We start from the raw sequence: 12,652 nt of genomic DNA on the forward strand, positions 1-12,652 counted from the left end.
CATAATATCACACACGTTCATTAAAATGAGGTCAAATGACATCAAAAGGGGCATAATTGTCAGGCAGAAGGTTGTTTGGAGTTCATAAAAGAGATAAACCAGACCCCAATTTCTACTAACAAACTTTTTCTTACCTCCAGCTAGCTTCCAGCTTATTTATCTAGGAATGTTAAAAGCTAACAAACTTGAACATCATTTTGAAAGAGAGAAAATAAATTCAAACACAAAGTAACAGTTAGTTAACAAATGACAAAACCCATGTCATTCCCCCACCCCCACCCCATCCTGACTACCAAAGTTCTCTGGGTGACAAGTTTTTTTTATTTTAAAAAAATTAGTTTGTCAAACATGTACAAGACAACAGATATAAGTATAAACATGGATATGAACATAGTAAATGGGTACGAATAAATGGGGACAATAGGGCAAGGATGGTAGGCAGGCTGGTGTGCTTATGCACACTCCGTGCAGACCTCTTAGGAGTGGGGTGAGGTCGACAGTAGACAGTTTAAGGTTAAAGTTGTGAGGGTTTGAGGATGTTACAACAGATTCAGGAAGTGTGTTCTGAGATGAACATACCTTAAACATAACTTCAAGGTTAATGTTATGGGGGTTTGAGGATGTTATAACAGAGTCAGGTAGTGCGTTCTGAGATGAACATATCTTAAACATAACTTCAAGGTTAACGTTATGGGGGTTTGAGGAGTTTCAACAGAGTCAGGTAGTGCGTTCTGAGATGAACATACCTTAAACATAACTTCAAGGTTAATGTTATGGGGGTTTGAGGAGTTACAACAGAGTCAGGTAGTGTGTTCTGAGATGAACATATCTTAAACATAACTTCAAGGTTAACGTTATGGGGGTTTGAGGAGTTACAACAGAGTCAGGTAGTGCGTTCTGAGATGAACATATCTTAAACATAACTTCAAGGTTAACGTTATGGGGGTTTGAGGAGTTACAACAGAGTCAGGTAGTGCGTTCTGAGATGAACATACCTTAAACATAACTTCAAGGTTAACGTTATGGGGGTTTGAGGATGTTACAACAGAGTCAGGTAGTGCGTTCTGAGATGAACATACCTTAAACATAACTTCAAGGTTAACGTTATGGGGGTTTGAGGAGTTACAACAGAGTCAGGTAGTGCGTTCTGAGATGAACATACCTTAAACATAACTTCAAGGTTAACGTTATGGGGGTTTGAGGAGTTACAACAGAGTCAGGTAGTGCGTTCTGAGATGAACATACCTTAAACATAACTTCAAGGTTAACGTTATGGGGGTTTGAGGAGTTACAACAGAGTCAGGTAGTGCGTTCTGAGATGAACATACCTTAAACATAACTTCAAGGTTAACGTTATGGGGGTTTGAGGAGTTACAACAGAGTCAGGTAGTGCGTTCTGAGATGAACATACCTTAAACATAACTTCAAGGTTAACGTTATGGGGGTTTGAGGAGTTACAACAGAGTCAGGTAGTGCGTTCTGAGATGAACATACCTTAAACATAACTTCAAGGTTAACGTTATGGGGGTTTGAGGAGTTACAACAGAGTCAGGTAGTGCGTTCTGAGATGAACATACCTTAAACATAACTTCAAGGTTAACGTTATGGGGGTTTGAGGAGTTACAACAGAGTCAGGTAGTGCGTTCTGAGATGAACATACCTTAAACATAACTTCAAGGTTAACGTTATGGGGGTTTGAGGAGTTACAACAGAGTCAGGTAGTGCGTTCTGAGATGAACATACCTTAAACATAACTTCAAGGTTAACGTTATGGGGGTTTGAGGAGTTACAACGGAGTCAGGTAGTGCGTTCTGAGATGAACATACCTTAAACATAACTTCAAGGTTAACGTTATGGGGGTTTGAGGAGTTACAACAGAGTCAGGTAGTGCGTTCTGAGATGAACATACCTTAAACATAACTTCAAGGTTAACGTTATGGGGGTTTGAGGATGTTACAACAGAGTTAGGTAGTGCATTCTAAGAATTAGTCACTCTCAGCCCCAACAAGGTCGTAATTACAGGTGTGGGGGGGGGGAGAAAAATGGAGCGTTGTGATCAGGCTGCCTGGCTACGTAATGCTGGCCTCCTTCGGTAAACCATGGTTAAGCGAATGAAAGCTTAGCAGCAGAGACCGCGCGCGCTGCCCCCAACCCGCTTAGGGCGACGCGAGGCTCCCCCCACCGCCGCCCACAATGCTTTGCGGACGACAAGACTGAGCTTCCCCGGGGGAGACGGTGGCGGGATGTCGCACGCGCGTCTCGGAGGCATCTCGGCTGGCCCGGCTTCGCGAGGGCCCGGCAGGTATCGGTGGATGGAGCCGGCGCTGGCTGAAGCCGCCGTAGAAACCGGCTTCTGGTTTGGTGGCAGCCGGCAGCGGCGTTGCAACGCAGCTCCCCGTGCGGAGGCATGAAGCCGCTCCGAGAACCGGGCCAGGGGTACCAGCGGCTTTATATGGTGCGCCGAGGGGCTTCCCCCTGATTTGGCCTGGGTGGCTTGCAACGATCCGGAGGAAAAGAAAAACAAAAAACTAAAGCGCGTTTCCTCCCCCTATAATGGGACCGGGCATCGGAGGTTATCCCGTCTCCCTGCACAGAGGAAGCCTGCAAAACCTGCTTCATGAAACCCACGAAGGGAGCGGAATGGTAACGTAAGGATCCTTCGTTTTTTGGAAGGTGCATGCAGGTGGAGGATGGCTTGTGTTTTCCCGAAGTTCGGGGTGGGGGGGTCGAAATGCCGAATTGTCAGTACGATTTTCCCTTTAGCATCCCTTCCTAGGGTTTTCATTGGATGCTTTGCAGTCCAGACTATTTTTAATCGCTGAGCATAGAGAATTTTTTTTGTTTCAAATATGTTTTATTTTCATTTTCATTTCATACAGTCACATATATACTGTGCATAACCGGGGCCATATAACATTGAGCAATAAACACAGCCATCCTTGTCAACAATATTCCCCAAAATACAAACCCAATATACCACTTCAACCCTCCATACACCCTTTCTTTCACCCCCCTCCAACTTTCCTTTCTCCCCTCCAACATTCCCCTCTACCCTACTTCCCCTCCCCCTCTATCACTCCTCTCTCCCAATACACTCCCTCCCTTCCATCTCACCCTCCCTCCGTATTTCTACTATCTATCAATATATTCAGCTTCCTATTTTTACACTAGAATTAAAAAAGCAACAGTATACAAGTGCAATCATGTTACTTTAAAATCTAGCACATACTATATTTCCCCCCTCCCCCCTGTGACCCCACCTCCCTCCCCCCCCCACTTCCCAGAGCCCGTACACGGTATAGCTTTTTATCAAACACAGTCTAAAATATATTAAAACCAAGGAAATTTTAAAAAAAAGGAAAAAAGAAACAAAAGTCAGTAAAATCTCTGCGTTGAACTCAGCTTCTTGCCGGAAGTCCGAGAATTTTTTTTGCTAAGTGAGTGATGTCGTTTTTTTCTCCCCCCCCCCCCCCCTGCTAGTTATTTTGAGATGAAGTCTCTTATATTGCAGAAACCTTGTTAGTATTGGGAGGGGAATAGCTGCTCCCTGTTCAGAAGAAGGTGAGAAAAAACAAGCCACAGGTATCCTGTGTTTATATTATGGAATAAAGTGACAGGTGAAGTTTAAGGGTTATCTAAAAGGGGCTTTGCAATGTTGAACGTTTACTACAATGTCCTACCTGTCAGTGACGGCTTCAGCTTCAACCACAACAATACACGAGCAGATAATAGATACAAACTTAAGGTAAACTGTACCAAACTCGATTGCAGAAAGTACGACTTCAGCAACAGAGTGGTCAGTGCCTGGAATGTGTTACCTGACTCAGTGGTTTCTTCCCCAAACCCCCACAACTTTAACCTTAGACTGTCTACCTCACCCCGTTCCTAAGAGGTCTGTAAGGGGCATGCATAAGTTCACCAATGTGCCTACCATCCTTGTCCTAGCAACCCCATTTATTCGTATCCATTTCATGCATTCATAATCATGTTTATACTTACATCTATTATCTTATACATGCTTGACAAAACAAAAAAACAAAAACAAAATAAAAAACAGAACATCATCTGGGATACCAGCAAAGGCATCAATGCACATGTTCTCAGGTAGTAGAGCCAAGGTGGCGCAGTGGTTAAATGCAGCACTGCAGGCTACTTCAGCTGACTGCAGTTCTGCAGTTCAGCTGTTCAAATCTCACCGGCTCAGGGTTGACTCAGCCTTCCATCCTTCCAAGGTGGGTAAAATGAGGATCCGGATTGTTGTTGTGGGCAATATGCTGACTCTGTAAACCGCTTAGAGAGGGCTGAAAACCCTATGAAGCGGTATATAAGTCTAACTGCTATTGCTATAGTCCCAGTGGCTAATATTTATAGCAATCTTCTTCCATCTTGGCAAGTTTAAGATCTGTGGACTTCCACGCCCAGAATTCCCCAGCCAGCCTGGACATCTGTGTTTCTGAATCTGGCTTCCTCTGTGTTGCTGGATTGCAATGCAGCTTGGAATTCTGGAAGTTAAAGTTTCAGAAAGGTGAGAGATTCATTTTTTTCCCCTGGCAAACTCTCATGAGAATATAAGTTAAACTAAAAAGTATTAATCTTCTGGTCAGGTTTGACTTATAAACAAATACTTGAGAGATGTTTTATTTATTTTTTGCTTAATATGGCAATGGATTGTCTTCACTTTTCCTAACTTAGTTTATATTTCTGGTATTTCCTAATGATCTTCCATCTGAGCACAGATCAACCCTGCCCCGACTTAGATTTCTAAACAAGCCAAGGTGGCATCTGTTGCAAAACAGTACTTTAAAAGCTCCTTAACTTTTCCTTCATGTCTTTCCATGGCATTTTATGAGAAAATCACTTGGATATATGAATCCCACTTGCAACAGGTTTCCTAGCAAAAATTACAGACCAGAAAGAGAATTAGGTCCAAAACCAATTAGATCTGGATGATGTGGATAAACTTGTATACCACTTGATTATTAGTGACTCTGGGTGAATTACAACAATGAAACAAAATAATTGCAATAAAGTCAATAAAACACCAAAAATAAATATAGGTACTTCTTAACCACAATTAAGCCCTGAATTTTGATTGTGTTGCAGTTAAGCATGTCACCATTTGACCATGCCTGATTTTACAACCATTTTATGATGGCTAAGAGAATCAGATGGTCATTCAGTGAATCACAAGGTCATTAAGTGATTCCAATTTATCCTGTTTTTTCCCCCTAATGCAATTCTGATAGATGACTTTATTTAATTCAAGGAATGAGGAGTACACCAATCTTTCAGGATCCAAATTTCCAGGCAGATGGATGTCAACTAACAAAGCCTTATGCCAATGATGGTTAACCTTTTTGGCACTGAGGGCTGAAACAGGAGCACATGTGCTGGAGCACCGAAATCTGGAAGAGAGCAGCTGGCTGGTGTGCATGCATGTGGTGGCCAGCTGCACTTCCAAGTTCCATAGCATGCGTGCGCGAAGACCAGCTGGCCAGCATGTATGCATGTGACGGAACCCGGAAGAGAGCAGTTGGCTGCACACGCATGAAAGTGACAGAACCTGGCAATTGCATGGGTCCACAAAGGACATGCCATGGGTTCACCATCATGGCCCTATGCCTAGTAAAGTAGTTCCTGAGTTATTGATTCTTTACAGATTATTCACTCAAAGATTGGGTTCTTTCCATGAGCTGATAATGTCCTAGTTACAGGTTTACATTTTTAGAATATGTAATGGTACAACAGTTTGCATAGGAGACTGTTCAGAGACTCGACAATATTAACCTTCTTTCTTTTATTCTCTATTTAATGTCAGATATTTATTTGTTTGAAGGGGGAGGGAGAGAGAACTGGATCTAATCATGAATTAGAAAATGCAAGTTTAGACGTATTTGTAAACATTTTATCACCAGTGTCCTATCAGTGCCCACCCATTTAATTCACATGGATACGCATTTTACAGGAAAGAAAAAGAAATGGATTTGCTTCAATGAAAATGCTATATATTTCTTTCCTAATAAGCTTTTTATGAGAATAATCACCAGAACAAAAATTAAGAGATTTCTAAGGCAAAAGAGCAATATACATGTAAACTTGTCCTGTTAAAATAAAGGTGTAATTTTTCTTCCCCCGCGCAACATCCATCTTTGACAAAACTCCTCTTTTTAATCAAATAGTTCCAGTGGAGGAAAGAACCACTCAGGCACAAAAGAACTAAAGAAATCAACGTTTCTAAAACCTTCTTCCAAGAGGCCAGCGAAAAACACATCTGCTGTTGCAGAAAAGGTGAGACTACTTATATTTTTACCGAATGCAAATTATCCTTAGATGCTCATGTCTTCCATACCGCTGCAATTTTAATTAAACGTTAATTCATTTCTTTTAGGTTCCCGTAGAGGCTACAGACAGACAGATAACAGCTCAATACAAAGAAAAAAAGCAGGTTTATGAAGGGCATCCATCAAACAGGTGAAGTTCTTTTTTAATATGGTTGCACTTTTGGAATAAGAAGTAGATTTGTTTTTCACAGGCAGTCGGGAATGGATAAAGGGAGGTACAATTATCTTAAAAACGATGGGATATAAAAAGTACTGATAAGTTGAAAATACAACCTCTGTGATCACTGGGTATTCTGGTCAGATGGTGCCAATTTCCTGGCATTAATTTCCTTAAGGATTAATAATGAAAAGAGTTTGGTTGCCTTGATCAATGATTTACAATGATATAATGATAGTCATAATGATAATAGATTCCACCAGATGAGATGACTCTTTAATTCTTCTGGATAAGACTTCAGAGCACTGGGTGACATTCTTACCTTGAGCACTGATTCCAGAACGCAGCAATAAGCATCTTGGCACAGGTATTAGGCATAACATCACCGAGTATTTACTGATAATGTTGCCTAGTGTGGGTAATGAAACAGTGTTCCAATATCTCAGGGACTGCCACAAAGAAGCGGAAGTCAAGCTATTCTCCAAAGCACCAGAGGGCAGGACAAGAAGTAATGGATGAAAAATAATCAAGGAGAGAAGCAGCTTAGAGCTGAGGAGAAATTTCCTGACAGTTAGAACAATTAATCAATGGGAAAATGTGCCTCCAGAAGTTGTAAATGCTCCAAGTTTTTAAGAAAAGATTAGATCACCATTTGTCTGAAGTGGTGTAAGTTTTCCTCCCTAAGCAGCGGGTTGGACTAGAAGACCTCCATGGTCCCTTTCAACTCTGTTATTCTAATTCTAATCTTGAAGAAAACAGCCAAGCTCAGAGAGCACCAAAGAGCCCTCATGTTTGTTGATGTCATCGCCTTACTCATCTGTTGGTGTGTTTTGTGTTTTCTCTTTTTTCTGTTTTGTAATGTTAGGCTCCCAAGTGATTTAGGGTTGAGTCAGATACATTGTTTTGGGATTTTTTTTTAAAGCCAACATGAGTATTTTTTATTTCTTTCCCTTTTTAGGGAATCACTTGCCCTAACCAGCACTTGTACTAACCCAAACACTTGTACTTCCTCACACAGAGTGCCCAGGTTGAAAAGAGAACTTCCTGTTAGAAAAAGTCACGAGGCCGGGGGTAACAAAACTCTTACTGCATTTAAAGATGTCTTGTGGAGTCCTTTCAGCGGGACAGAAGATGCGAGGATTCAGAGGTTTTATGGCGGACCAAAAGGCGATTTGGAAAGGAACTCGGGAGAGGAGGTGGAGGAAGCAGGCCCCAGCGCTCTTTCCTGTCAGGAGGTTACGACCGAGGCCATGTTTCTGGACTTCGGATCTTTGCAAATGATGAAAGAGGAAGACTCCGAGGAAGACGACGCCAGCGACCTTTCCGATTCCGAAAGAATTCCTATCCCTCCGTCGCCTTGCTCTCCACCAGAGCTCAATTTGCGAGCTGAGGAGATCGACCCTCTTTGCTTTGAGCACCACTTCGAGACGCAACGGAAGCAACCGGACTACCGTTACCCAGACTTCCTCCCGCCACCTTTTAACACCTGGGACTTGAAAGGGTTGGCTGCGTTCATCAACACCGAGTGCAAATCGGAACCCCGCCCGGAACCGACTGGATTTCTTGAGAAGTACGTGGATCGTATTTTGGAGCTGGAATGGCTGCAAACGCAAACTGTACAAGCGGAGAAAGGAAAGGGAACCAAAGCTCGGGCTCAGACTGCTCCTAGCGTCCTCCGGTCCCTGAAAAGTTCCGGCAAAAGCAAGTTATTGCACAGCCCTTTAGCCAATAAACAGTTGACTCTCCCTGGAAACTTTCCAAGACTCCCCAATGCAGGTCTCAAAAAGGACTTCCATGGGGACAAAACCAGCCAGGTGGCATCCCTTGAGAGTCAGTTAAAGGGCAATGGACCCCCCAACCAAGGCTCATCAGCCCATCAGAGGAGACCAGCGGAAGCGAAGAACGAGACCAAAAAGCGGCCTGCCCTGAAGCAGCATTTGGCCAGTATGCCTTCTTTTGAGATGCAGGAATCCCCCATGATCCATGGAGCTGGTAACATGAGACCTCCCAAGCCGTCTTCTTCATTCCACGGCTCCACCGTCCCCCTTAAGGGGTTACCAGCCCATATATGTCCAAATCCCAAGAATGGAAAGATGAATAATTACACACCTCCCAAAAAGGCCTCAGCAGATCCCAAGCTAAAAGCAAACGGCCTGAAACAAACACGGTGCAAATTTAAATAATGCTGGGGCGGTGGGGTTTATTGCTTTGGTACAGCAAGGTCCGGCACCTCCCTTTTCCTTGTTGCAGGAAGAATGTAGAATGGTGGTTCTTGAACTTCGAAGGTAGACTTTCACAGGGAGATGTCATCCTGTCCTCGACTTCTCATCCTATGTTGTGATTGGTGCCCTGAAGACAAGAATTGTGATTCATCTCTTCCTCAACTACACTATTGGGCACATAGGTATCCTCGCCCTTGTGATGTTTGCAATTACAGTGTGAGATTTTTGGTCTTCCTGGGACTCCTTCCATAAGCATGTAACATCAAATCCGTGGCACGACAAAACCGTGCTCCACTAAAGCGCGCCCGATTAAACCGCGTCGCTGATGTCATCAGCAGGGCGACAACAGCGACCGCAGAGAAAAAAGGGCGCTTTAAATAGCGCTTTGAAAGCAAGCCAATTCAAGTTAAGGTAAGGGTTAGGGTTAGGGTTAGGGTTAGGGTTAGGTTAAGGGTTAGGGTTAGGGTTAGGGTTAGGTTAAGGGTTAGAGTTAGGGTTAGGTTTAGGGTTAGGTTAAGGGTTAGGGTTAGGTTAAGGGTTAGGTTTAGGATTAGGTTTAGGGGAGTTAGGTTTAGGTTTAGGGATTAATTTTAGCTTTAGCGTTCACAGTGTGCTTTTTTCATCGCGCTGTGATGACGTCAGCTACGCGGTTTCGTCGAGCGCGCTTTAGTCGAACGCGGTTTTGTGGTGGAACCCATCAAATCATGCTCACAGCCCATATACTCATGGCTTCCCTTTTTTAAAAGTTGTGATGTGTGGCCAGCCATTTCTTTTCTAAATTTTTGCAGTTGGCCTTTTTTAATAGGATATTATCACCTTTAAAATTCCTTCTTCTACGATGTATGACGTTATGGGTCAAACTAAATATTGAGTGGTTAAAAACGTACATAAGCAAGTGAATATAACTTCCTCCCAATTTCCGTGATTTCAACATATATAAGAAAATTTCTCTTTGTGCTCAGAGTTTCCTTTTTGAAATTATACGTTTGGCCTCATTTTGTTTAGGATGGCATTGATAGACTGCTTTTCAATCTGCACCAAGGAATCCCAAAGTAGTTTACCAGGCCTGTGTATTGGGAGAGATTGCTGGCTGGTATTAATTGCAAGTAGAATATTTAGAAACTTTTAATTTGGGGCTGGCCTGGGAGGGGTCAATATATATTTTGGCATTTGATAGAACTGCAAAGAAAGGTTATAGGATATAATGAGTGGATGGTGCTTTCAAAGACTTGCAAAGTTTTTTGGAAGACCTATATGGAAGGAAGGATGCTGGAGAATATGGAGACATAAGAAAGAGTCAGGAGTAAGGGAAGAAAGAAACTTACTTCTTGAAGAAACCCAGTGATCTTTTGCCTGGGAATTCTGTCACTGTCAGTCTTGATACATGTAGTTGTTGTTGTTGGACAACGTTCTTCCAGGCTATCTTGTCCTCTACCATCACACCTACTGCTTTGGTGATTCCATCCAGTCACCTCATTCTCTGTTGTCCCCTTCTTTTGCCCTCATTCTTTCCCAGCATTAGGTTCTTCTCCAGTGAGTCCTTCCTTCTCATTAGGTGACCAAAGTATTTGAGTTTCATCTTCAGGATCTAGCCTTCTAAAGAGTCAGGGTTGATCTCCTCTAGGACTGACTGGTTTAATCGCCTTCCAGTCCAAGGGACTCACAGGAGTCTTTTACAGCACCATAGGCCTCTATTCTTTGGCGCTCAGCCTTTCTTATAGTTCAACTTTCACAGCCATACATTGCAACTGGAAAAACCATAGCCTTCACTATATGCATTTTTGTTGGCAGGGTGATGTCTCTGCTTTGATTCACGTAGTAGCATATACTATGTTAGGGACTCTTCTTTGTGCCCATAGTTCATAGCTGAACAAAAGATAATTTTTCTAGTTTATCTTCTTTACTTCCACTTTTACCACTTCAGGTGTCGAGGGGCTCTAATTTACCAAGAAGTTAGAGAAATTATAGTTTGTTGGATAGAAGGGTCATTTCAAATTTCCTCTTCCTCAATTTTGGAACAGTTGAGCAAATAAGATGAAGCTCTTTGCTCTGCCTAGCAGTTACAGAACCTGTCTTACATATAGCTTAATTTTTTTAAAATTTATGTTTCTTCCAAAGCTTTGCATGTTTTTAAAACTGAACCAGAGATCTTTATCTAATCAAAGCCAAAGACAGTCTTAATTCCATTTCTCTACAATTGTTTTTATTGGTTACCTAGAAGAGTAAAATAAGGACATTTCCAGACATCCGTATTCTCAGCAACTGTGTTTGTAACATGAACACTAAATCTTCTGCTTCTGCAGAGCTATTGAACAAAGATCAGCCCATCAGCAATTTAAGTTATCCACAAATATACCACAATTATGAAAGAAACATGCATAGTTTATATTCTAGTCGTGTTCTCATGAAACAATAAATGGGAAGAACTCATTAAAGGGATCGCTTGATCCAGTCAACTAATCTTCCTTGGAAAGGATGCCCACAGCAAAGTGGGACCAGGTGTGAGAAGCCCTATTCTTCATTGACATCATTATACAAATTATTATTTTTTTAAAATCTGCTTAAATTTTTAATTTTTTTTCTGGGAATCTAATGAACATGGATTAACTTCACTGGTTACAGTGCAGTTGCTCCTGCCTAAGGATTAGGCTAACCTTGGCAACTTTTTAAGAATTGTGGATTTCACATCCCAGAATCCTCCTGCATGGGTCGCTGGGGAATTCTGGGAGTTGAAGTTCACAGTTGTCTCAAAGGTGTTTTTTCAAAAGGCAACTAGATTGCTTTTTTTTTTCCCCTTAAGGAAGAGGAAGACATTTCGCTTCTCATCCAAGAAGCTTCATTGATTCTGGCAGGATGGAAGGATTAGTTCTGAGAGGATAGGGAGGTGTTTGGAAGGATCATATTCCAGAGCTGAGGTGGCGCAGTGGTTAGAGTGCAGTATTGAAGGCTACTTCTGCTGACTGCAATTTGGCAGTTCAAATCTCACCAGGCTCAAGTTGACTCAGCCTTCCATGCTCCTGAGATGAGTAAAATGAATACCCAAATTGTTGGGGGCAATATCCTGACTCTGTAAACTGCTGTAAAAGCACTATGAAGCGGGATATAAATCTAAGTGCTATTGCTATTTGCAGTCACCTGGCTGTTAGCACTCTCCCTGGGAGCTCTTGAGGCCACTTTCTGAGAATTCTTCACTGAGAATCTCCAGAGATGAGTCCATAGTTCTTAAGTTGCCAAGGTTGGATAACCCTGGATTAGAAGTAGCCCCAAACCAACCAGTGTTTCCTTTGGGTACCCTTTGCAAGTCAAAACAGTCTATGCTTATCAAAAGATAATCTCTTTCTCATAATGTCCATAGTCGATATGATCCTTGACAGCCTGTCTAAATTTTTCAACCTGGCAATATCCAGAATTTCTCAAAATTCTCATCAATGGCCATGCTGGCTAAGAAATTCTGGCATTTGAAGTCCAGGCACCAAGAGATTGCCAAGGTGCTGGAAATTTTCTGTCTCTCTGACTGTTTTGGTTGTCCCAGCAAAAAAGTTGGAGTAGAAAAGAAACGGGTGTGTACAGCTGTAAACTATTGACCGATTGCACTATTATCTGGAGAAAATGCCATAAAGGCAGGAAAGACAAATAAACGCTTCCCAGCTGCTTTGTGGTTACTGTAATGTATAAAAAAATATTCCTACGTGGTATATTGCCAGCATGCAAAAGTGAATCAAAAGTGAGGAAAAAAGATAGCTGGATTACTTCTGCCATTAAAACAAGGTCACCAAGAAAAAATATAAAAGTGAATTAAGTTAGGTCTTCCTTTTTCTTTTTGTAATGAACCGTTTCACTTAATTTTTTTATTTTATTTTAAGACTCATATTTAGGAAGGTTAGCCTGCTCTTTTCCATACCTGCAAAGACATACTGAATATTATATACTGA

General features: G+C 42.1%; 1 protein-coding gene across 2 annotated transcripts; it reads left to right on the forward strand.

The window, feature by feature from the left end:
• Positions 1-2,227: 2,227 nt before the first annotated feature.
• Positions 2,228-9,038, forward strand: FAM217B (family with sequence similarity 217 member B). 2 transcript variants are annotated; one of them, XM_032218504.1, is made up of 4 exons: positions 2,228-2,648; positions 6,180-6,288; positions 6,389-6,471; positions 7,517-9,038. In XM_032218504.1, exons 1-4 carry the CDS (start codon positions 2,554-2,556, stop codon positions 8,679-8,681), a joined length of 1,452 nt encoding a protein of 483 aa, XP_032074395.1. In that variant the 5' UTR covers positions 2,228-2,553; the 3' UTR covers positions 8,682-9,038. The 2 variants fall into 2 exon arrangements, with proteins under 2 accessions (XP_032074395.1, XP_032074396.1); XM_032218505.1 differs by having other exon boundaries at positions 2,228-2,643.
• Positions 9,039-12,652: the final 3,614 nt, after the last annotated feature.

The sequence above is a fragment of the Thamnophis elegans genome, chromosome 5 (assembly GCF_009769535.1).
Source record: "Thamnophis elegans isolate rThaEle1 chromosome 5, rThaEle1.pri, whole genome shotgun sequence".
Classification (NCBI taxonomy): Eukaryota; Metazoa; Chordata; class Lepidosauria; order Squamata; family Colubridae; genus Thamnophis; species Thamnophis elegans.

Bases quoted from the DNA above. Each gene is read 5' to 3' on its own strand.
- FAM217B (XM_032218504.1), top strand. From the start codon at position 2,554: ATGGGACCGGGCATCGGAGGTTATCCCGTCTCCCTGCACAGAGGAAGC. The intron at 2,649-6,179 runs GTAAGGATCCTT...TTAATCAAATAG, and splicing joins GAAGGGAGCGGAATGGTAAC to TTCCAGTGGAGGAAAGAACC. The intron at 6,289-6,388 runs GTGAGACTACTT...CATTTCTTTTAG, and splicing joins CATCTGCTGTTGCAGAAAAG to GTTCCCGTAGAGGCTACAGA.